The 27291-nt window shown below is 39.2% G+C and overlaps 1 protein-coding gene across 1 annotated transcript; it reads right to left on the bottom strand.

Moving 5' to 3' along the window:
• Positions 1-18403: 18403 nt before the first annotated feature.
• LOC145795120 (2-alkenal reductase (NADP(+)-dependent)-like) lies at positions 18404-26229 on the bottom strand. The gene is made up of 5 exons (XM_082878004.1): positions 25576-26229; positions 24252-24429; positions 21423-21589; positions 20873-20955; positions 18404-18990 (listed from the first exon to the last, which is right to left on the bottom strand). The coding sequence occupies exons 1-5, from the start codon at positions 25840-25842 to the stop codon at positions 18612-18614; spliced, it is 1074 nt and encodes a 357-aa protein (XP_082734130.1). The 5' UTR covers positions 25843-26229; the 3' UTR covers positions 18404-18611.
• Between the last annotated feature and the right edge of the window lie 1062 nt (positions 26230-27291).

Below are 27291 nucleotides of genomic sequence, written 5' to 3'. Positions count from 1 at the left end.
TCTCGAGCCGAGACATTCTTGGTAATGATGGACACGTGGCCTTTGGCACGAGTCATGGGTTTCCTGAATTTTCCAAAAATATTTAGATGGTGACTCTATATCTGACAAAGCAGTCCATTCTTGGCATTTTTATTCAAAATCGATTTTTCAAAAAATTTGTCAGATTTGGACTCTTTGGTGTTTATCTATTTCACATTGCATTTATGAGATCAGATTCAAAACTATGAAAGTCCGATACTGTAGGGCTTATTCGTCTTCCGAAAGGGAGTACGAAAAGTCGAGTTATAATTCCATTTATCACCCCAAAAGGGTTGTACTGCTACAAAGTGATACCTTGCGGGTTGAAAAATGTAGAAGCAACCTACCAGAGGTTAGTCACCAAGATGTTTAGACATTTGATTGGCAAGACAGTAGAAGTGTACATTGATGACATTGTCACGACCCCATTCCCCCCTAGTAGAATGGTGTCGTAATGGCCAGTAATCTGAGATTACCAAAGGCCAACTTACAAAAATTCACACACAATCAGAGTATACATATGGGGCTTACATGTGCGGAAGCAATAAATTTAAATCTAGGTAGTCCATAAGAGCTGTGCATAGATCAAATGAAATGACATACATTTTAACATGGTTTACAACTTGGATACAAATAAAATAAAGTACATGTTACATCTTGATCAAAAAGCTTCTCAAGCCGACATATACAAAAGACATGATATACAAAGCTAAGAAGCATAATCTTCAAGATGCTAGCAAAATGAATCCGAACACAACTTGCAAAATACATCTAGGCGTCACCGCCTTCTTGCTCGTCACCTACATATATATAAGGAGAGGGTGAGCTTGGATACCCAGTGAATGATATTAGTAATAAAGGTTTAAATGAATGATATCCGAGATCTTTATCAAACGATACATATCATAGCTTGTACAAATTAAGGGATGAACCAAGTTCATCTATCAAGTCTTTCAAAGCTTCAAGGGATGCTTACTAGCATCAATATAATATAAGGGATGACATTCCTGACAAAACAAGGGAATAATCGACCCGGAATCGATTAGACAAACCCACCCGCACAAGGCCGTCGGTGGCAAGTGTAGACGCGCCCTTGAGGGCCTCATGCCTACAGTACGGACTCAAATTGTCATGGTTCTTAATCTGATCTCACAATGTGCGATGTGAGATTGATAAATCACCAAAGAATCCAAATCCGGCAAATCGTTTTGGAAAACTGATTTTTGTAAGGAAGTGCCAAACATGGACTGCTTTGCCAGATACAGAGTCGCCACCTAAATATTTTATTTTAGGGGAATTTAGGAAACCCTGACTCGTGCCTAAGGCCACGTGTCCGTCATCACCAAAGTTGCCTCAGCTCGGGAACTTGGGTACGATTGGGGAAGGTCAGCTATGAGCACCCCCGCTCGCCCGATCAAAGATCGACCACTACTAAACAGGATATCTCGTTTTTGAAAACACATGTGTTCTTATTCCGGTTAATTAGCTAGAATTACTATGTGATGCGCACAACAAAACAAGTATAGACTAGATCGCCTAATTTGGAACAAAGCATCGCATATCCGTTTGTTTGGAAAATAGTTTGGAGTTTGCTACTTGTAAGTAGGCTAAAATGTAGATTTGATGAATTGTTCCAATTCAAGTAATCCAACCTTCACCCACAGGCATTCAGCTTGTTATATCAACTAAGCAAATAGCCTCATGGCAAACATGCTTTCGTGGCAGCACTCACACTCATGTAAGATGCTAAAGCGTAAAAGTTTACCTAGTACTCTGAGCCAAAACACAAGCTAGTTAGTAATCAAATGCATGATCCTAGCTATGTTGAGATGGCTAATGCAACGCATGCAAAATGTAACTAGAAATAGACTCGGCTATTCTAAAATGGCATATAAGATGCAGCAATTGATACATGTATTCAACTTGGAATTGAAATACATGCAGTTAGTATGATGCGCCGAGCCCGGTGCATGCAAGATAGATGAATGGATGCAACTATGCAGGCATAAGTATGCTAATTGAAAATGACCCTACACTAACCATCAAAAACAGGTAAGTAAAAGGGAGAAAGACGTGGGGTTGGAAGACATGCACACACGCATGCATACTTATTACAAAATTGGCCCTCTCGACGGAGGGCCCGAATAAATAATGCATGCCGGCTAATTAACTAACTAACAAGCTAATTAATTATTACAAAACTGAATTGAATAACTAGCTACAACTAATTATTAAAAAACTTAATTAATTAACAAATTAACTAACTACAAATTGAAAAGCAACAAACAAAGCTGCTCCAGCTCTGTTCACAAAAGCAGAAGGGTATGCATGCTCGCATTCGGTTTCTCGCCTCGAAACGCCTTCCGGTTGCTCTTTAGAGGCTCTGTCTGCACGGTGTCCTCAAGGAATTCCTGCTAAACCTTACCAAAAACATGATGGGGAGTGCATCAGTGGCCTGCCGGCCATGGGGAGCTACTGCCGACCAAAAATGAAGGGGTGCTGGCCAAAACAAGGCACTGCTGGCCATCTGCAAGGAACTGCCGGCCACTGATGTACTAGGACACCAAGCTGCAGTAGAGCACAAAACAGAGAAAATGGAGGGTCTCCTAAGGGTATGTACGCACTATGCCACCCCATATCATCTAGAAACATCAAGGGAGAGGCATAGTCGGATCCAAGACCATCAATCACGTATCCTGATGCATGATGGCCAAAGATCCAACTTGTGCAAATCAATGCGAAATGAATGCACAAATGAAACACATAAGTGCCTAGAACTCTATCATGGATAATCAAGAGCGTCGGTGACCGAGAATTGAGACACGTTTCATCACTTGAAGTATGAAACGTCCCTCATTTCTCGTGCTCGGATTAACACTTAATCCAAACAACAATGCAAAACAAGCATGGCAAACATGCAATGCAACGATATGGCATACTCGATGCTAACTTAAACATGCAATCATGCAATATGACTTAAGCATGCGAAATGCAGTGTGATAAACATGCAACAACATGTAATGGAACTAGCATGCGACAACATGCAAAGATGGAGCAAGCATACAACAATATGCAAGACAAGCATGCAACAACATGCAAGGGATGGACTTAAACCAAAATGGGCAGACCTCAACTATGCCCAAATCAGTGGCCAAAAGGTGCTGAATTGATGGTACAAAATGCTAGGCAAGCATGCATGCCAATGGGCCCAAGAATTAAGGCATAAAGATGCAACTCTTGAGCACACTTGAGGAGTGAAAAGCATGCAAGTATGACAATACTACATGCTCTAAAATGATGTTAGGAATGATGCCAAATCACACACATAACACAAGCATGGCATGCATGAAGCTCAAAAGCTAGGAACTAGCAAAGGGACTTAAGCCATGGCCATACAAAGCGAGCCCCAAAGGGCCAAGGGAACCTAAAATAGTCCCAAGGTAGGTCCAAACAAGACCAAAAACAAGCTCGAAACTAGCCAATACAAGCTAGAACACAAGGCCAAAGACATGGAGCATGCAAGGCTACGAAAGAGGCAATGCACTACACCTATTAAAACCAAACATGGCATGACTTGGACAACATAAAATAGGGTCACATCATGGTATAACAAGACCAAATACGCACTGTTATGATGAGCCAAAGGCTTAGGCTTAATGGCATGCACAATGATCATTCTTGAGGCATAAAGAGCCAAACCTCCAAGGCATTAAAAACATGTCAAATGCAAGTGTATGACTACATTTCATGGACTGAAATAACATTTGAAATGATGGCAAAGTGTGCAAACATCACATGTATGGCATGGTAGGGGCCTCAAAACCTAAGGCTAGCCTAAGCATTTACACTATAGCTATACAAAACATGAGTGATATGGCCATGGCAGCCCAAAAAAGTGTTAGAACACCTCAAAATAAGGACAAAATCATGCTGGAGCAAAGCCAAAATATGATAGGATGATGAGTCAAAACATCATGCACATAAAGCTAGTAAGCAAGATTTGCTCTACAAGTATATGGAGGATGCAAAATACGACCAAACCAGCAAAAGATAGAGTCATGACATGTCAAATGATGACCAAAAGCATGCTGAAATGGACTGAACATAATCTATGATGACATGCTAAAGCAAGAAGCATATAAAGCTAGTTTATGAGATTTACACTGCAAGTGTATTGCACATGCATGGAGTGACAAAACCAACCCAAAATAGATCTAAGGCATGGTAAAACATCACCAAAAACCTACTGAAATGGACTCAACACAAGCTAGGCAAACATGCTACTTTGATAAGCTACAAATGGGATTACACTACACATACAAGATGCATGCAAAAGGTGACCAAACCAGCCATGGACAGAGCCAAGGCAGGTCCTAAAAGTCACAAAAAGGGCCTGAACCAAGCCTCAAAAGTACAGAGAGGCATGCACCTTTGGAAGGCCAAAAATGCTTGCAAACAAAAACCAAAAGAGAGTGGGCCACCCCTTCTGATTTGAGGCCTCAAAACCATATGCTTACCACTAAAAATCCACTGGATTTCAGTGGTTATAAGGCCAAACCAAGGGTAGCTCGGAGGCCTTAAGGCATGGCTCAAAACAGGGCCAAACAAGGCCAACAAGAGGGTTGAAGACCCTCAACAACAAAAAGACCTTAAACAAACTTCAAAATCACTTAAAAGCAAGAATTTTTTCAGTTGAAAGCAAGGCCTAAAATAATATGCAAGTATGGCCAAAATGAGATACAAAAAGGTGTTAAAAATAGGAAGAAACTCACCCTTGAAGATCAACTTCGAAACCAGCAACTTCAGGGGGTAAAACCTCACTTTCAGAGCTCAAGAAGTCCTCCCAAGAACCTCAACCCAAAGATGGTGATGTATCTCTATGTGTTGTAGTGTAAAAGTGCAAGGAAAATGGACTTCAAGGCACAAATGAACAACAATATAGAGAGAGAGGGAGATATTTCTTCTCAAAATGCTGAACCCTTGCTAAGGAGAGAGGCTCTCTCCTTATATAGAAGAAAACAATGCAAAGCTTCTTCAAGAAGCTTAGCAAGAGCTTCATCCCTCCATACACGTGTATGGAGGGCAAATAAAAGGATTCCATCTGGCTCAAAAGATCTGGAGTGAAACCTGCTGAGACAGGGGTGCTGCCGACCATCAGAGATGGCTAGCAGTGGCTCATTGATGGCCGGCAGGCTCAATCAATGGCCGGCAGCAACAAAGTAGGGGCCAGCAGGGCCAAAGGGTGGCCGACAGTGCACCAAGAAACACATTTTGAAAGGACCAAGTCATGGTCCAAGAATGGGACAGAAAGGATACAGGGTTTAGAAATCTCGAACCTGTGACGTTCCACCGCAAAAGTCGAATACCCGACGAGCAATCGAACTTGTGTCCGGATGTACCTGCAAGCACAACCAAGTCTTGAGGACGGTCAAAAATGGGGTGTCTACAGCAAGGGAGATATCTCAAACAAGGGTACTAGTTACATTATAGTCCCCTAGCACTAAAGACTTTCCAAGAATGTCATCAAAACAAGATAGTGCTTGATACAAAACTAGGGATAATCATTCATACACAAACAAATACTTTTCCAAAGTAAGGCTTTATCAAAACTTTATACCATAACTTTATTAAAAATACCACTCACATAGCTCTTCGGGTGTAGGGCTTAAGGCAAAAGTCCAAGACCTACAAATACATGGCAAGGTCCACTAAATGCATTTCAAGAAGACAAGAAGTAATGCTCAAAGATGGTTATGAAATGCATTCTTAAAACAAGTTTTACATGGGCGCAAATGATCCCGGTATTTCTTTCCTAAAACCAAGTCAAGACAAGGTAAAACGTGTGCTGGGAGTTAAAACACTGTTTTTCATCTCGGGAAAACATGCTGGGTACCAACCAGGTCTTGGCCGAGGTCCCACACCTCTTGGCCAAGGCGTAATTTCCTAGGCGTAGGTGCTCATGCAAGATAATTTAAGGTGCAAGTGATCATGCAAGGTAGGCCAAAGTGAGATACGATGCTTGGCCTAGGTGTGAAATCCAGGCAAGGGTGGGTCTCGGTGACCACACTTAGGGAAATGAAGCTTGGAAAATTTGAGCTTTTTTTAGAAGAACATGAAGAATATAGACATGAAGAACATAAATGCTAAAATCATAACTTCTATATTCAAAATCTAAGATTTCATGAGATGAGTTCGAAAACATGGACCTGGGTACCCATACTTGAAGATTCCATGAAAACAAACACAAAAACATGGATCTTGATACAAACTTTCGGATCAAAACATGGTTTTCTTTCAAGAACACAAGAACATCATTTTCTCTTTCTAAAACAAGCTTTAAATCAATGCATGGCTCATGAATCATGCTAGATCATGCAATGTGGTTAGATGAACACAAATAACAACAAGAGTAGATCGAGAATCTAACCTCAAAGCACGGATCTAACGGTTCAAACTCTAAAGACCAAGCTTGGAAATCTAGTTCTCTCACTCTAAACTTCTCTTCTTCTTCCTAGAGCTTCTCTCTCTACAATGCAAAATGTATGACACAAAATGATGTGTTTTCTCCCTCTACCAGTTGACTTAACCCTCTGCTGGGACACATGGCAACAACTGGTTGGCTCTCCTCAAAAAGGTGACAGAATGACAAGACAAGAGTATGACAAAGTGTATACAACAAGTAAGGTGACGTGGGCACTCCGGCAGGTAATGATCTCGGGTTAGGACATAGGCTTCGGCAGGTAAGGTCTCAATAATCTCGGCTAGGAAGGATAACACTTGGCCTAGCTGTGCCACACCTCGGCCTAGATGTGCCACACCTCGATCTAGGTCATACCAGTCTAGGAACAAGATCACGAGATACTAGGATCAAAAATCTAGGATGCCTAGATGATAACATCTTAACCTAGATGATGACATCTCGGCCAATATGCCTAGGTGATAGTGGAGGTCAACCAAAGTAGTTCCAAGATGGTCCTAAGTGTAAGAGGTTCAAAGGTGTGACCTAGGCTTAAGATGACCTCGGCTTAACTCACACTAAGCAAGGAACAAAGCATGCAAGCAACACTTAGACAAAACAAATCAAGGTCTGCAAAATGCAAGCTTAACAAGACAAAAATCATGTAAATGCACGTGAGCATAACTAAGACAAAGTGAGGGTTGTTACATCCTACCCTCCTTAAAGAAGTTTGGTCCCCAAACTCGAGTTACCTTGCCCCAAAAACAGTTCCAGATGTCGGATTTTCATTTCTTCTTCCATTTCCCATGTAGCATCCTTGCCATAATGCTCTTTCCATTCAATCTTCACCATCGGTATTGACTTGTTCCTCAACTGTTTTACTTGCCTATCAAGAATCTGTATCAGCTTCTCTTCATAACCTAAATCCTCATTAATCAAAATCCCGAAATGGTCAATCACTTACAGCGGATCCCGAATATACTTTCTCAACATCAAAATATGAAACACACTGTGGACTTGACTTAGTTCTGGCGGCAAAGCAAGTCTGTAGGCAATTGGGTTAACTCTTTCAAGAATTTCAAATGGCCTGATGTAACGAGGTGCTAACTTACCTTTCTTCCCAAATCTTGAAACTCCTTTTATCGGCGAAATCTTCAAGAATACATGATCCCCAACTTCAAATTCTAACTCTCTTCTTCTTTGGTCGGCGTAACTCTTCTGTCGGCTCTAAATAGTTTTGATTCTTTACCGAATAAGCTTAATCTTCTTGGTTGTAACTTGAACTAGTTCAGGACCAATCAAAGCTTTATCTCCCGCTTCAGTCCAACATATCACTTCCTTCCATACAAAGCTTCATACAGCACCATGCCAATGTTAGCTTGATAATTGTTGTTGTAGGCAAATTACACTAATGGCAAATGCACTTCCCAACTTCCCTTGAAGTCCAAAACACATAGTCTAAGCATATCTTCAAGCGTCTAAATTGTTCTCTCTATTTGTCCATCGGTCTGGGGATGAAAAGTTGTGCTAAACCTCAACTTGGCTCCTAAAGCTCCTTGTAAACTCTGCCAAAATCTAGAAACAAACTTCGGATCTCGATCTGACACAATGGACATCGGCACTCCATGAAGTCTAACAATCTCATTCATATACAACAAAGCAAGTCGATCGGCATTAAAGGTAGTCTTGACGGATAAGAAGTGTGCTGACTTAGTTAATCTATCAATGATAACCCAAATCGAATCCATACCTTTTTGTGTCTTCGGCAAACTAACCACAAAGTCCATGGAAATGTGTTCCCATTTCCACTCAGGAATTGACAAAGGTTGAAGAAGTCCTGCTGGCCTCTGGCATTCTGTTTTTACTTGTTGACAATACAAACACTGGGATACAAATTCGGCTATTTCTCTCTTCATATTCGGCCACCAAAAAGTTTGCTTTACGTCTTGATACATCTTGGTGTTCCCTGGGTGAACGGCGAATCTGGAACCATGGGCTCCCTGCAAAATTCTCATTTTCAACTCTGGGATGTCGGCCACGCATAATCTTCCTTCAAACTTAAGTACCTGATTTTCAATGGTGTACCCTGAGCTCGGCTTGGTGACAAACTCATCAATTACCTTCTTGAACGATTCATCCTTCATCTGTCTGGCCTTCACGTCCTCAATAATAGTCAGCTCCACTAAAATTATTGCTAAACATGCCAAACTCCTAACTAGTTTCCTGCTCAAAGCGTCGGCCACCGAGTTTGCTTTACCTAGATGATACTGAATCTACATGTCATAATCTTTCAATAACTTAAGCCACCTTCTCTACCTCATGTTTAATTCCTTCTGGGTGAACAAGTACTACAAACTCTTGTGATCTATGAAAACTTGGCAAGAAGCTCCATACAACTAGTGACACCAAATTTTCAAAACAAATACCACGGCTGCTAATTCTAGATCATGGGTAGGATAATTCTTTTCATGAGGCTTCAACTGACAAGACGCATATGCTATGACGTTACCCCCTTGCATTAACACACAACCTAAACCTTTATGCGAAGCATCACTATAAATCTGAAATTCCTCATCACCTGACGGTAGTATAAGGATCGGTGCTGTGACTAACCTCATCTTTAGCTCCTAGAAAGCTGATTCTCTATCATCGGTTCATTCATACGCCACTCCCTTCTGAGTTAGTTGTGTCAATGGTACTTCAATCCTCGAGAAGTCCTTCACAAACTTTTTTTAATAACCCGCCAAACCCAGAAAACTACAGACCTCGGACACATTAGTTGGCCTCGGCCAGTTCACAACGGCTTCAATCTTACTTGGATCAACAGAGATACCCTATTCATTAATCACATGACCCAAAAATGAAATATTGTAAAGCCAAAACTCACACTTGCTAAGCTTGGCAAACAACTTTCCGTCTCTCAAAATCTGTAAGGCAAGTCTCAGATGGTCCTCATGCTCAACTTCACTCTTGGAATAGATCAATATGTCATCGATGAAAACAACCACAAACTCATCTACGTATGGCTTAAAGACTCTGTTCATCAAATCCATGAATGCTGCAGGAGCATTAGTCACTCCAAAAGGCATTAACAAAAATTCGTAGTGACCATACCTTGCCCGAAAGGCAGTCTTCTCAACATCCTCGGCTTTAACCTTGAGCTAATGATAGCCCGACCTGAGATCAATTTTAGAAAAGACTCGTGCACCTTGTAGTTGATCAAGCAAATCATCAATCTTCGGCAATAGATACTTATTCTTAATGGCTACCTTGTTCAGTTCTCGGTAGTCAATACAAAGATGAAGTGTACCATCCTTTTTCTTAACAAATAGAACTGGTGCTCCCCAGGATGAAGTGCTCGACCTAATAAAACTTTTATCCAGCAACTCTTATAATTGCAGTTTTAATTCCTTAAGCTCGACTGGGGCCATTCTATAGGCTGTTTTGGAGATAGGCTGGGTTCCTGACATAACGTCAACAGTAAATTCTACTTCTCTATCGACTAAGTGGCCAGGCAAATCGTTTGGGAAGGCATCGGGGAATTCATTAACAACTGGGATATCGGCCAATTCGACGTTTCCATTCGGATTATTTAGTACACTACACAAATAACCTTGACACCCTTTTTGGATCAACTTATAAGCCTTCATGGATGAGATCAGGTAAGGTGGGGATACTACTCCTTTACCCTGAAACGTAACCTCGGCTTGGTTTGGGGGTTTCAACGAGACACTTTTGGAAACACAATTAATGGATGCATGATTTGCCACTAACCAATCCATTCCCAATATAATATCAAAATTAGTCATGTTCAATGGCATCAAATCAACTAGTATTTCAACGTTCTCAATCACAACAACACATGCTCTATAAATGGACGCAACAGTCATAGTTCTTCTAGATGGAGTAGAGACAGATAACACATAACCAAGGGGTTCTAGTTCCCTATTTAACTTCTCGGCAAACCTAACTGATACAAATGAATGCGTAGAACCTGAATCAATCAATATATATGCATCTTGAAAGCAAATTGGAAGGGTACCTGACACTACTGTCTCAGCACTCTAAGTGTCTCCTGGCACCAATGCGAAAACTATGCCCTGCCTCATCTGCGCCTTCCCGACATTGCCTTTCTGTGCAGAGCCCAAAGTACTCCCATTCTTCTTACCATCATTAGCCTTTGCCTTGGGACAGTCCTTGACACGATGGCCCATCTCTCCGCACTCGAAACAAGCTCCAGATGCCCAACGACAAACCCCAAAATGTGGCTTGCCACAACCTGAACATGTCGGCCTAGTATCACCTTCCTGATTCGAGTTGCCCGAACTGCCCATACTCGCCTTCTTCTTGGCACCATACGGTACTCGGCGATTGACGTAATTCTGTCTCTTTCTCTGGTTCTTTCCCGAATTCTGGTATCTATTTAAATTAGCTTCTACCAAGATGGCTTTGTCTAATACCCCGGCGTAAGTCGGCATGCTGAGCATATTAACCCGATCTTGTATCGGTCCACGAAGTCCACTCTCAAACTTCCTAGCTTTCCTATATTCGTTATTGACCATGTGAGGTGCATACCTTGCCAACTCGGTAAAAGCACGATCATATTTAGCCACTGTTTTGTTACCCTGTGTCAAAATCTGAAATTCTGTGGTCTTGCGGTCTCAGACACTGAGGGGAAAGTGCTTGTCATAAAACAACTCCAAAAATCTGGCCCAAGTCAAACCTGGATTGCCTTCTCGGATCATCATCCACCACCTACGAGCATCGTCGTCCAATGTGAATGCTGCCAATGACACCTTCTGAGCGTCGGTGCTAGGAAAAATCTTGAACAACTTCTTCATTTCTAAAACCCATGCTTCAGCTTTCAACGGTTCTATACCCCCTTGGAATCTCAGCGAGTTCATTTTCTTGAACTCTTTAATCAAAGTTATCGTGCCGTCCCCGTATAAGGCTGGCTGCGGAGGCACTTGCGGCACTAGAGGAGGTGGAGACGGAACTGCATTTCGACCGTTTGTCTGCTCGGCCTGAGTAGATGTGGTGTTGGTGTTCTGTTGCCTTGTCTATCTCAACTCACAGCCCAAACCTTCAACTAACCTTTCCAATCTGTCCAACCTGTCCTCGGATTGATCTCGGCCAACGAGGGGTCTACCCCTTCTCATGATGCTAGAGATATGCAAAATGTGACTCTCAAAACAAAAAGAACAAACAGACATATATGCGATAACAAATAATCATGCCGAGATAATGCACACCTTGTCAAGTAGCAAGCAATACGATGCAACCCTAACGTTATTCTAAGGGAAATCCTACGCTCTTTAGGACTCTCAGTGTGTGAGTAATGTACTATAAGGAACTCAGGCTCTGATACCAATCTGTTACAACCCCATTCCGCCCGTAGTAAAATGGAGCCGTAATGGCCAGTAATCCGAGATTACCAAAGGCCAACTTACAAAAATTCACACACAATCAGAGTATACATATGGGGCTTACATGTGTGGAAGCAATAAATTTAAATCTAGGTAGTCCATAAAAGCTGTGCACAGATCAAATGAAATGACATACATTTTAACATGGTTTACCACTTGGATACAAATAAAATAAATTAGATGTTACACCTTGATCAAAAGGCTTCTTATGCCGATATATACAAAAGACATGATATACAAAGCTAAGAAGCATAATCTTCAAGATGCTAGCAAAATGAATCCGAACACAACTTGCAAAATACATCTAGGCGTCACCGCCTTCTTGCTCGTCACCTACATATATATAAGGAAAGGGTGAGCTTGGATACCCAGTGAATGATATTAGTAATAAAGGTTTAAATGAATGATATCCGAGATCTTTATCAAACGATACATATCATAGCTTGTACAAATCAAGGGATGAACCAAGTTCATCTATCAAGTCATTCAAAGCTTCAAGGGATGTTTACCAGCATCAATATAATACAAGGGATGACATTCCTGACAAAACAAGGGAATAATCGACCCGGAATCAATTAGACAAACCCACCCGCACAAGGTCGTCGGTGGCAAGGGAGATATCTCAAACAAGGGTACTAGTTGCATTATAGTCCCCTAGCACTAAGGACTTTCCAAGAATGTCATCAAAACAAGATAGTACTTGATACAAAACTAGGGATAATCATTCATACACAAACAAATATTTTTCCAAAGCAAAACAAAGCAAGGCTTTATCAAAACTTTATAACATAACTTTATTAAGAATACCACTCACATAGCTCTTCGGGTGTAGGGCTTAAGGCAAGAGTCCAAGACCTACAAATACATGGCAAGGTCCACTGAATGCATTTCAAGAAGACAAGAAGTAATGCTCAAAGATGGTTATGAAATGCATTCTTAAAATAAGTTTTACATGGGCGTAAATGATCCCGGCATTTCTTTCCTAAAACCAAGTCAAGAAAAGGTAAAACGTGTGTTGGGAGTTAAAACACTATTTTTCTTCTCGAGAAAACATGCTAGGTGCCAACCAGGTCTTGGCCGAGGTCCCACACCGCTTGGCCAAGGCGTGATTTCCTAGGCATAGGTGCTCATGCAAGATAGACTAAGGCGCAAGTAATCATGCAAGCTAGGCCAAAGTGAGATACGATGCTTGGCCTAGGTGTGATATCTAGGCAAGGGTGGGTCTCGGTGACCACACTTAGGCAAATGAAGCCTAGAAAATCTTAGCTTTCTTTTGAAGAACATGAAGAATATGAACATGAAGAACATAAATGCTAAAATCATAACTTCCTTATTCAAAATCTAAGATTTCATGAGATGAGTTCAAAAACATGGACCTGGGTACCCATACTTGAAGATTCCATGAAAACAAACACAAAAACATGGATCTTGATACAAACTTTTGGATCAAAACATGGTTTTCTTTCAAGAACACAAGAACATCATTTTCTCTTTCTAAAACAAGCTTTAAATCAATGCATGGCTCATGAATCATGCAAGATCATGCAATGTGGTTAGATGAACATAAATAACAACAAGAGTAGATCGAGAATCTAACCTCAAAGCACGGATCTAACGGTTCAAACTCTAAAGATCAAGCTTGGAAATCTAGTTCTCTCACTCTCAACTTCTCTTCTTCTTCCTAGAGCTTCTCTCTCTACAATGCAAAATGTATGACACAAAATGATATGTTTTGTCTCTCTGCCAGCTGACTTAACCCTCTACTGGGACACGTGGCAACAACTGGTTGGCTCTCCTCAAAAAGGTGACAGAATGACAAGACAAGAGTATGACAAAGTGTATACAACAAGTAAGGTGACATGGGCACTCCCGCAGGTAATGATCTTGGGTTAGGACATAGGCTTCGGCAGGTAAGGTCTCTATGATCTCGGCTAGGAAGGATAACACTTGGCCTAGCTGTGCCACACCTCGGCCTAGATGCGCCACACCTCGGTCTAGGTCATACCAGTCTAGGAACAAGATCACGAGATACTAGGATAAAAAAATCTAGGATGCCTAGATGATAACATCTCGGCCTAGGTGATGCACATCTCGGCCTAGATGATGACATCTCAGCCAATATGCCTAGGTGATGGTGGAGGTCAACCAAAGTAGTGGTGGAGGTCAACCAAAGTGGTTCCAAGATGGTCCTATGTGTAAGAGGTTCGAAGGTGTGACCTGGGCTTAAGATGACCTCGGCTTAACTCACACTAAACAAGGAACAAAGTATGCAAGCAACACTTAGACAAAACAAATCAAGGTTTACAAAATGCAAGCTTAACAAGACAAAAATCATGTAAATGCACGTGAACACGACTAAGACAATGTGATGGTTGTTACAGACATGGTCGTGAAGACCAAAGAACCTGGGAATCATCTAGCCGACTTGAAAACAGTTTTTGATATCCTGAGAATATATCAACTCCGACTCAGTGCTTCGAAATGCGCATTTGGAGTCGGGTCTAGTAAATTTATGGGATACTTGGTCACCAGAAGGGCATTGAAGCAAGCCCAGATCAAATCAAGGCCATCGCTGACTTGAAAAGCCCGACATCCGCAAAACAAGTGCAGATGTTGACTGGAAGGACCGCAGCCCTAAATAGGTTTATTAGCCGAAGTTCTGATAAGTGTAAACCATTTTTTAGTTTGTTAAAGAAGGCCATAGATTTTTTGTGGACAGAGGAGTGCGAAGTCGCCTTGGCCGACTTAAAAAAGTACCTAACAATAGCTCCACTTCTGTCAAATCCAATTCTTAGAGAGGAATTGTTTCTATACTTGGCAGTTTCAGGGCATGCAGTGAGTGCAGTAATAATCAAAGAAGAGAAATGAGAACAAAGGGCAGTATACTATGTGAGTAAAACTCTAACAAGTGCAAGGAAAATGTACTTATCCTTGGAAAAGTTGGCACTAGCCTTGGTGATGGCTTCTAAAAAACTGAATCACTACTTCTAAGCCCAGAAGATTGTGGTACTGACTGAGCATCCTTTGAAGTCCCTGTTGCAGCAAGGAAATCTGACAGGCAGGGTAGCCAGATGGGCAATAGTGTTGGACCAATATGACTTGGAATTAAGGCCCAAAACAGCAATTAAAAGCCAGATTCTGGCCGACTTTGTGGCTGAGTTCACCTCTAGTGCCAGAATCCAAGATGAGCGGATAAGGGACAAGAGTCCTAGAATATGAGAAGATCTCAGTCGGGATAAAGATAAAGCTCTTATGGAGTTTATCCCAATCTAGTTAAGAGTCTAGGATAAGCATCAAGCCAGAGTCCACTGAAGTGAGGCTTCTACAGGGATCAGGTTAGTGCTGGCTATAAAAGCAGGGCACCCTTGTGGGTCTTAGATGGGTGATATATTGTGAGTAGTAAGTTCTTTCTTGTGAGTTAAGCACAATTTACTATCTTTGAGAGACATTTCGATTACTGACTTAATCGTCGAAGTGCCCCCGAGTAGACGAACCACCGTCGGATTCTTATCTTTCTGTGCCAGGTCATTTGGGCCTAATCTATTCTGCCGGTGCTCTTCAGCTAAGTTCCCCGTTTGATTGTATGGTTGAAAATCAACACCCACAAAAATATATGTCTAATTATCTAACTGGCCTCAAAATTTATCTGTAATGGGCACTTGTGCGAGCCCATTTCACTAGTATTATCTAGATCTTGTTTTTTTGTTAGCCATCTCATCAAAATTATATTTTGAGTGCGATCCGCAATTTCAAAACAAATTTTGAATAATAAAAGTCATTGTAAATTGGCTTTAAAATTTTGTATCTTTTGACATTTTGAATGATGTCAAAAATATTAAATTCATAAACAGTAAGTTGTCAAATGAATTTCATCATTCTTTGACAAAAAGGATTGATTTTCTATTTTAGTTATTATTGGCTTTAAAAATCATCTATAGTCATGTTATCTTCATATCTTGACTCTCTAAAAATAAGTGTATCAACCTCTTTAGCCACATTAGTTTCATACCTTGCTCCTCATAAATAAGTGTTTGCATTCCTTGATCCATTGATGAAATTACTTCATCAATTTTGGTTTGGCCTTAATTTGTTGAAGGGCCTTCATCAATCATGCTTTGTTAACCCAATTAATAGTCGTCAGTATTCTTTAGGGATTGTAACTTGAACCCGGCCCGATGGGGACCCGACTTCCCAACCCCGATTTAAGCGGTTTTTTCCCAAAAAATATCCCCAACGGAGCGGGGATGGTATTCAAAAATCAATCCCCAATTAGTTTCAGGCTAGGGACGGGGATAAGTGTCCCAGCCCCGTACCCGGCCCGTCCCCGTTTGTCACCGAAGTGAAATTACTAGTTTACCCCTATATATATATATATATATATACATATGTAAACTAAACCCTCATCCTCATTTCAATTATGTCTTCCTCTGTGTCTCTCTCTTCCCTCTACTCTCTCTCTCACTCTCACACCTCTCCTCCTTCTCAGCGCCACCACCACTGTCCGCGACGCTGATCATCCTTCTCCGTCATCCATCGCCTCCGTCGTTGTAGTCACAGCCACCCATCACCTCCGATCGTCCTTCTCCATCGTCTATCACCACTGTCCGCGACGTCAATCGTCCTCCTTCGCCCATCATCGCCTCCTCCGATCTCCTCCATCCTCCATCGCCGCCGATCGTCCACTCACTCTCTTTCTCTCTCTCTACGTGACACAGATACATAGATCTCAGATTTGCTTGTATATGTATGTATACATGTATTTGTGTGTGTATCTGTCCTTTTTTTTTTTTTTTTTGCTAGTGGATCTATTGATGATGCCGATCATCCACTCTCTCTCTCTCTCTCTGACACAGATGCACAGATCTCAGATCTGTTTGTGTATACATGTATACATATATGTCTGTTTGTATCTATCCATTTTTTTTCGGTTTATGATCTGCTGATGATTTTGTTGATATGTTGATGTTGAAAATGAAACAATTGGGGATGATGATAATGATGTTATTGTTGTTGATGATGATGATGTTGTTGATGGTGTTGTTGAACAGATTTGGACTGGGAAATTTCCAGGGTCGGGGAAACCCGATCCCCGATAGAGCGCGGGGATGGGGACGATGGTAGGTTCCCCGTCGGGGATCGGGGTCAGGGCTAGGGAGATTTTCACAATCGAGGATTGGGGACAAGGAGTGTGATCCGCTTCCCCACCCCGGCCAGTTGCCATTCCTAGTATTCTTTCCCTTGAAGGCATGACAAAGCCTTCTTAATCTGGGTTAAAATTAGTTGTACTAAAAAGCTATTTAATTGGCAGTTCTGCGGGGACCCCCAGTGGGGGTAACCCCCAGCACCCCTACCTCCACATGGGGTAGCAATTGAATGAAAAAAAAAATTAATTTTTTTTGACCAATCAGATCCTAGTGGGGTCTGATTCATTTCCTTTAATTGGCCTACATTTGCAACATCCTGGCCATTTGCTTGGCTTAATTTTTGCCCAGCCACTGAATGGCCCTCTGCAAGATCCTCTATAATCTCCATGCCTTTTTGTTTGTTTCTTCTTTGTCTTATCTCCAAATTAGACTGGTTCACTCGGTGCACCAATTCATGTTAATAAAATTCCAGACCAATTTATGTTAATAAAAATTTTCTGTAAATAGTTTAGAAATTTGATAAAGAAAAAACAGTTAGATTATGGTAAGAAAGCAGATGTGACAATAGATAGTTTTGCTAACTTTTAAGTCAAATTTGATTTTGTCATTTTTTGACAAGGTATTTGGCAAGGCATTTGTCACAATCATTCGAGTTGCTCTTAGATTGTTTGTTTTTGCTTTTATAGCTTGTCCCATGTCAAAAACATCATAGAAAAGAGTTGACTTAATAAACATCCGCATAGAATATTTTATTAAATAAAAATTAAGGAAAAGGTGCCAGCGTGTATGCGAGCATGAAATTGAATTTATTTTTGCGGGATACATTGAGTTTCAAGTGTTAAATTGGGTTGGGCTATTAAACTTCATTTTCACTTTTTTTTATAATTATTATTGTTCAGCCTGCAAGTGTTAGCTTCTAAATTTACTAGCCATATTCATTTTATTTTTTTTATTTTTTTTTCATCTATAAGATTTACAAATTAAATGAAGCTCCTCTCAACAGAAATAGTAAAGAGATTTGGAGTTTAAAGACTAGTGCACTGATAAGCTGTATTGATCAATGTTGGTGGATTGCATCTGCCATTTTTCACACACAAAATTCAGTTGTCTCTTTATTTATTTATTTATCTGCAGAGACATCAAAATTCAAGAATTGAATTCTACTAGAAAAGAAGGGGAAAAAACAAAAAAGATCAAATTGGGCTCAATATCATTGATAAAATTGTTTTGTTTTAAGACCTGCAATGTTATTTATAATAAAATAAAACCTAATCTAAATAAGAAACAACTAATTATACTAATTTTTTGATACATAGGAAAATAATGGAAGAAAACATAAAATTATCAAAAACCACAAATTTGAGTTATGTCAATATTTAATAAATAGAAAGTTCAAGAAAAGTGTCATAATAAGCATAATAAATTGTAAACCCAAAACAGAATTCCCAACTGTCACCAGTGTACAACCATGCTATGCAAGAAAAGAGAGCATTATTCACCGGCAACACAACCGACCTGCTTACCAACAATTTTCCCAGTGTACAACTATGCTATGCAAGAATAACATTATTCACGAGCAACACAAATGACCTGCTTACCAACATTTTTCCCAGAATATAGCCCAACAAATGCAGCCGGAGCAGTTTCCAACCCTTCATTCATATCTTCAATGTAAACAATCTTCCCTTGCTTGTAGTAACTAATCACATCTTCCAAAAACTGTGGGTACAAATGCAAGTAATCGCTCTGCAGGAATCCTTGCATCCTTATGCGCTTGGATATGAGATTGAACACGTTGTAAATCCCTCGGGGATTAGACAAGCTTTGCTCAGATACCATCCCGCAAATGGCAATTCTGCCATGGATCCTCATGTTTGTAAGTGCTGCATCAAGCATAGGTCCGCCTACATTGTCGAAGTATATATCAATGCCTTTCGGAAAGAACCTGTGTATTAAATAACCAAGAAGATGATGAAACCTCTGTAGCAACATAATAACTTGCAGAATCTAGGAAAAACAAAATAAAAAATTTAGTTGAGAATTTTTTATACAACTTTCCAATGAGTAATGTTTGATATCCCAAATGTTCTACCATATGTCTCCCATTGGTGTGGGACCCACATGTGGGTCCCACGCCCATGTGAGACCTCTAGCATTTTTCCTTTCCAATATCTAGATTAACCAATGTGGCTCTGGTTTTTTTTCTTTTTTCTTCTTTCTTTTTTTGAGTAAATAATGTGGCTCTGGTTTTTCAATTAGGGACTAAACCAAAAAAATGAAATAAATAAACTTGCCATGCTAGGGAGGTTGCAGCTCACCGAGTATTTATTTATCAATATTTCAACAGAAATTTACTAGACAAAGAAAGAGAGCATGATTTTAATTTTAATTTTTTTTTTTTTTTTTTAAATTTAGGTAAAAGCCCATCCACCAGGTTCAACCCAACTCCCTTTTTGTACATAATCATTCCAAATGATGGATTTGAACCTTCAAATGCTGTTATAATTCACGTTGAATACTTGAACATTTCATTTGTCTTTCCAATTTTCATCAATTATATGGGAAGTTATAGAAAGAACAACAGATTTGGACTTTTTTCCCTTTACACTCCATTTGTTTTGGCAAAAAATGTAAACATTTTCTAGAAAAATGATTCGTTTTCTCATGTTTGGTTGCAACCATGAAAATGAACGCCAGGAAACATTGTCCATTGTTTGGCTCGCTCATAAAAATGATTAATATTTCCATATATCAAGATGATTGTGACGTTTCTTATAGTAACTGCAATGTGCAGATAGAATTGATACTAAAGCCTTATGCTTATTAAGAAAAGGATAAATGAACAATATATGTATGTAGCACACACTTGTATGAACTTGTCATGGTCAATTATAGAAGGTGGAGTGAAATTTTATTTTCACCATTGCACTATATACACACAGAATTCTAATAACATCTTTGGTTGGCATCATGATTTCTTAGCTTCCATTATTCCTCTTTACTCGATGCTGTAGGTAATTTGTTGATGTCTCCATTTGGATCTACGTATCTAAGTAGGATGGTGGTGGTCATGCCAACCAAAGATGATATTAGAATTCTGTGTGTAAATTACGTTATTAGAATTCTCATGTCCGTTGCGTTTCGTTAATACATAAATTTTTTTCTAGAATATATTTTCCATTTAAACAAACGGAGCAGTAATTGAGGAGTCAAAATGCTGAAGATTAAGGGTTGAAGGTAAAAGCAAAACTACCAGTTTCTTCATGCTTTTATCTTGAAGTAATTCATGCGAATACGCAATCATTGTTTCCAATTGAATTTTGATATTGATAGGGTTGATACCTCCTACCTTGTCCCCGTGGCATCAAAAGTGGGCTTAATAATTTATACCTAAATAAAATAAAATTATATTTGTTCTATACATGTGTGTCTGTCAGCATGTTTGTATGGTAAGCACCCAAAATAATTTCACCAAGGAACCTAAGATAATATTTGCGGAGGAAAATAATTGTTGTGGAATCAATTAAAAAAAGTAAGCCCAATTTAGTGCCCATTGGATAGGGGTGCAGGAGAGGTAGAGACAGTCCAACAGTAAAATGATGAATTAACAGGAAGACACATAATAGTTGCATGAAAGAGCCTACTGAAAAATTCGATCACAAAATAATTTCTCTCAGGCAACGCATAATATAAAGCTATCTGAAAGTGTAGTTCAATCTATACTCTCTAGTGTGCTAGAACATTGTAAATCATCTTTTCTGGCTAGACCCTTTAGTTTACATAAATATTACCATACAACTTACTTTTTTGAAAGAACTCTTACTGACCTTTTCAATGCTGCATCAAGGTCTGTCTCTTTTTTGTAGTTAAAAGCTTCATCAAACCCAAGCTTATTCTTCAGAAGATCAACCTAATATGCCCCCATTCAAGAAATTATATTTCTTGTCAGTTTGAAGAACAGCAGTTAATAATCAAACAGCCTAGCTTACTACAAAGATGCACTAATGTTTCGTTGTTTCAGCAGAAAACATTTTCTATGAAAAACTTTTTCCAACAAATATTTTTCCTAGAAAACGGTTTCCTAGGTTTGGTTGCGTTCTTGAAATTAATGTACTAATGGTTATATTGGTGGTGGTGGTGGCAGCGGGCCAGAGGTGGAGGTGGAGGTGGCGGTGGTGATGGTAATGGCGGAAGTAATGGCAGTGATGGTAATGTCGTGGCATTGGTAAAACTTTAGTTGGAAAAACATTTTTCACATTTTAAAAGTGGCCAACATTTTCCACTCAAATAAACTTGTTTTTCGTTGACCATAGAAAACATTGTCTGTTATTTTCCAATAAATGGTTTTCGCTCAGACAAGCGTGAAAAGAAACTTACTTTCTGGTCTGTGCCAGCACTTCCAACTACATAGCATCCGTGTAGCTTAGCGAGTTGGCCTACAAGCTGACCAACGGCTCCTGATGCAGCAGAGACAAAAAGATAATCTCCTTTTTTAGGGGCACAAACCTCATGAAATCCAGCATAAGCGGTAAAACCTGGCATACCTGTGCAAAATTGAGTTACATGACTGTTTCATCGAGGTAACTAAAGGTTGAGAAATATGAAACAATATTATATGACTGTCATAGACAAATGCGCAAAGCAGTTAAGGTATGTCAAGTTTATTTCTTCAGAAAAAAAAGTTAATGGGACAAATGTAGATGCTGCTCTGTTTGTTCCAGTTTAAGGGTTCACCCGACCGCTAGCCAAAGAAAAGAAGTGATATGAAACAAGTTCATATTTGAAACCACAGAGCAATTAGGTTTTACCAACTCAAGTCAAATTTAACATGAAAAAAAAAAAAGGAAAACAAATCTGGTCAGATAAATTTAAAAATGCAAATACTAATGAATTATGAAGGCAGACTAAGGGTGGTGCTAATGCCACGAATAAAAAAGCTACAGCCACGCAATTTTCATTTTAGAGACAAATTTACCATTAAACCAATGAGACGACTCACTCTTTCTCTCCTCCTTTGTCGACTTCTCATTCTTTTACTCCAGTTTCACTCTCTTCACCAACCACCAAGGCCAATCAGCACATCCACTATCACTTGTTTTTTTTTACCCATGCCCTCTCTCTCTCACTAGTCCAATGACCCATCATTGTTGTAATTGGTGACTATTTGCTCTCCATCCATCAGGCAAGCCGACTGATCTATCTCCTATGAAGCACGGACACCTCTCCGGAGGTCACGTACGAGTGTCCGACACGGACACGCGCCGGATATGCTGCAGACACACTGGGACAAGCTGTGGACATGTAAGGACACGCATGCTGAGGACACGTTGAGGACTATTTTTTTTAAAAAAAAAATTAAGATTTTTAATTTTTTTTACTAAAATAACATACCTAAAGTTGATAAATTTGATAAAATTAAATATCTGACATAAAATACATATTAAACATTTAAAAATACGACATCTAATAAATATATAAAATTATATTTTTTGCACGTGTCCTGCATTTTTTGGAAATTTACGTGTCTATGTCGTGTCTATGTCATGTCACGTGTTCGTATCCGTGCTTCTTAGTCTATCTCTATCCTCCCTCACCACCACTGTCCCCGTCAAAAGTGAACAATCTCGCTCCCTCTCCCTCTTGCTGACTTCCACTGCACTGTCTATCCCCCTTCCAGCATCAAATAAAGAATAGACCTCCAACTCAATCACTGCAACACAGTGAACGGTGGTGATGACATCATACGTGTTGCCACACGACCATTTAGTCCTCACTAAAAGCAGAACACTGAACGATCAAAGCTTGATAGCTCTACATATATAATAGACATCAAGCCAAGCATGTATCAAGTATTACCAAGATGCCAAGCAAAATCAATGGATGTTGTGTTAATGTTTTCTAAAGGAAGTTTTCTGAGGCAGCAATACTGAGACGGGTGTAGGCATGCATCTGCCTCTAAACTTTGGGTATTAGGACATTGTTGATGAGAGAATAATACTGAGAGACAGAGAGAGAGAGAGAGAGAGAGAGAGAGAGAGAGAGAGAGAGATTGGTTTAGGGGGAGAGGAGAATGGATGGATCTTTAGCGAGAGAGAGAAAGAAGAAAGAGAAAACAAAAGTCAGTAGTGGATGAGAAAGGAAGAGATAGGGTGAGAGAGGAGAGACGCCACAGGGTGAGAAAGGAAGATGAAGAGAGCGGGAGTTAGCCATGCCAAGAGAATACGATATGGAAGAAAAATTAAGTTGTCTGATTATTCAAGAGCAATTTTGTCCTTCGTTAAAAATTGAGTGGATCCAATTTTTGCATTTGCGGCATTAGCACCACCCATAGAATAACAATGTGTTTTATGTCAATAAGAATTAGAGGTCATGAATTAGAGCAATGACAAATACTATCCACTTTGCAACATTGTGGTGTGGGTTCGTGTCACGAGAAACAACCTCCTCAGAAAAAGTAAAAATAAAAACAAGATGAAGTTAAAAAGTGGGGGTAAGGCTACCTACCTAATACCTCTCCTAGAAATTGCTGCATGTCGGAGCCTTGTGCACTGGTCTAAAGTAGAAAGGGAAGTTACGAGAGCCAACAAACATATTATGAAGATCTAAAGAGACTGACTACTAGGAGTGATCCTATATGTCAGGGACTCCCTCTAGAAAAGAGTCGGGAAAAAAGGATCATGGTTATAGAAAAAGGTTTTATGTTGGTCAAGCCGACTGATTAAATTTTAATGACTTTATAACTATTGAATTGGCAATCTTTACTAGTTGGTGATAGAATTGCAAGGATGTTTTGATCCTAAAAGTACTGCATTAATATAACAAATTCTTGTTGATAAGACCATATCTAAACTTAAGGGTTAAGACATAAGAGATCAGGGCAGCCATTGAAGCAACATGAGGTACCGCAACAGGGACTTGCTTCAAGCAAGACAAGGCAGCACAAGCTAGGCAAAAGCATTTTCAATGAATGAGAAGCACCTTAGTTCAGATTGTTTACATAATGTACACACTACTCGAATTGAGTTGAATTTCCTCCTTTTTGGTATGTCTTTAGGTGTGTGCTTCACATGTGACGGAAATTGAACTATTATTACATACATGTTTGTGAGTGCAAATAGCTACCCTGCAGTTGGATAATATAAGCAATCAAATCATGCTACAACTTTATGTAGATGGCAAGATTTTGAAACAAGAAAGATAGTGTACCAAGAAGGCCCACATGGTACGAAAGAGGGATATCATTGGGCTGGATCTTTCTCAACTGTTCTGGTTTTTTGATCAAGCTGTATTCTTCCCAACCTGTCATCCCTGTGACGAAATCACCAGGTTTGAAATTCGGGTTATCAGAATCCACAACTTTGGAAACACCGAACCCTTCTATCACCTTCACCAAAATACACCAGCAATTATGCAATTGTGGAGGGTGGCACACAGTGACAATTGTGTATGAAATTATGATGAAATTCATATATATTATATAGTGAGAATACTGGCATCAACAGTCCATTTGGATAATTTGATTTAATGAGAAATGATAAGAAACGAAGAAAAAGAGAACTCTTTTCTCAAGTTTGGTTTTTTAGTTTAAGTAAAAAATAGTGAAAAATAACAAGAAATAGAGAGCAAGAGAACTCTAAAATAGATTACTGAGAAACTGAGTGATTGTGTATTTCTATAATACTAACACTCCGTTTGGATGGAGTGATTTGGTGGGAAATGATAAGAAATTATGAGAAATAGAACTCTTTTCTCATGTTTGGTTGGTAAGTTGAGTGAGAAATAGTAAGAAATCTTGAGAAATGTAACTCTTTTCTCATGTTTGGTTGGTAAGTTACAGTGAGAAATAGTAAGAAATGATGACAAATTGTGAGAAAGAGAATCTCTCACTAAGCCTATTTTATTTCTCACAAAAGTGGTGAGATTTGGTGAGAAACAAGTTGATTGGTTATAAAATATTTATAATATCAATATTGACCCTTAAAATATTAATGGAAAAAGAAAAGGGAAAAAAAAAAAAAAACAAGAAATCTTACTTGTAATCCTCTCTTACATACCTTCCTTTCTTACTCATCCAAACATAGTGGTGACAGCACACAATTATTTCTTTTCTTTTCTCACCTAGACGAGAAACCACAATAATTTTTTTTTATCTATTTCTCGCCCTAAGCTATGATCCAAATGAAGTGTAAAATTGCCCAAGAAACAAAAAGAAATTCCACTCATAATAATGAAAAACTCATTCTTCAAACCACAATCATTTCTTTTCTTTTCTCACCCATGATCCAAACAGAATCTAATAGAGTTACCCAATTTCACAAATATACAAAAAAACGAAAAATGTCGTAGCAAAAGTATCAAACTGACAGTGCAAATCCATGAAATTGATCATACAAATCGATATATTAGCAGGAAATTGAATGAGTAATCATACAAATTAAACACATGTTATTAATGTTAATGGGTTAAACAACATGGATTTGGATTGATTGATCGATGAGAAAATCAGAACAATAATAATAAAAATAATTACCGAACCGGGGACGAAAGGAGGGATGTAGGAGCCGAAGAAGTGGCGCATTCGACCGCGCATGTAAGGATCGCAAGAGAGGTAGAGATTCTTAACCACCAATGCACCATTGCAACCCCCCTCCTCCTCTTCTGAAGGAACCTTGAGCTTGAATTTGTTACCAAGCTTCAACTCCATGTCTGACTCAGTTGGAATTCCCTCTATGTACCCTTTGAATATGATCTGCTTGTTCTCTACTACTACTGCTACTTCTGCTTCTTTCCTTTCCATTGTTTGATTTCTTTGAACTTACTCTTATCTCTATCAATGTTGTAGCTCTTTGGGTTTTTGGGGTCCTGTTGTTACTCCTAACAATTTGGAAAAGTGATGAGAGTTGGGCTTTGAAGGTGGCTTGAAAGTGAAGAGACTGTAGACTGCAAGACGAAGCAGCAAGTGAAAAGATCTTTAAACCCTCAAAATAGGAGCCTAGTACAACAACTACACACACGCTCTGTTGTCTGTCTCTCCACCATCCACCTTTCATGTCTGACCAATTATTACTTCCCACTCCAACCTAACCCCCACACCCCTTGAATTGGGTACCAACCCACCCTCCTCCCTATAAAAATTGGATGCGACGCTCCGATTTAAGTTTGTGTCATGTTCGCGTACCATAATTTTTTTTTTTTAAAATTATTAAAATAATGTTGATTATTATTTTTTTTTAAATATAAATATGATCATATTATTGGTTATAGATGCTTAATTAATTTAAATTTTTTCATATATAATTTACTAGATAAACTCTATAATATGAACGGTTTAAATTATCAAAATAGATTCGAGAACACCTCCACAGATTCATAGTATGAAACTTTGCCCAAGTTCATAAAAAATGCTAGAATTTTGTCCGGATGAATTCCCTGCAATAATCTTTACTTGTAATAATGTTTCTTAATATATATTTTTTATATTTAGAGATTTTTTTAAAATTTTAAAATTTTTAATTAGAAAAAATTATCGATAAATTCAAGTTGATAAGCGTGTTAGACATTAGATCTAAGTTTTGATTTTTGATGGTTATAAGAACGCATACATGACGAGAAAGAGGCAAAACCCTAAAAATTTCTCTTATTTTTTTCTCTGAAAGTTCTTGTCAGGGAAGAGGGAGATGGCGGTGGTTCCCACACCTCTACGATATCTCTTTCCTCTCATTTGTCCTTCCTTTGATCCTTCTCTAATGTTTGCCTCATCAGTCCAGTCATCACAACTTTACCTTCTTCACTCTCAAGCTCAAAACTTTAAGATCTGGTTTAAAATCTTTTCATAGTCTGAAAATCGACGTTGAATACTACATTTGTTTCACACTAGGTAATTACCTCAACTTCAATGTTATATTTTGACCAGCGGATGTGGGATCTTCAAATTTTAAGTTGAAAGCTCTAGAGTAGTGTCGTTTTGGATGAGTTCAGTAGCTACTTGGATAGGGTGTTTTTTTCTGTATGATTTTTTTTATTTTAATTTTTAGTTTGTTGATGCAATAATCCTTTCGGTGTGGAGGTTTGTTTCCTCTCTTTGTGTCTTTTGTCCTCATCTATGAAGGCTTGGATCCTTCATTCTATGGAAGTTGTTTGTCTCTCTTTGAGATTTCTTGATACTACTGTGTCAAATTGATCTAATTTTTTTTTATCGATTTTACAATGAAGACTTTCTTCTTGATCTAAAAAAAAAAAAAAAAAG

This window comes from Camellia sinensis, chromosome 7 (assembly GCF_055761805.1).
Source record: "Camellia sinensis isolate YWXY chromosome 7, ASM5576180v1, whole genome shotgun sequence".
In the NCBI taxonomy this organism is placed as follows: domain Eukaryota; kingdom Viridiplantae; phylum Streptophyta; class Magnoliopsida; order Ericales; family Theaceae; genus Camellia; species Camellia sinensis.
This window is presented reverse-complemented; position numbering and strand designations above follow the sequence as displayed.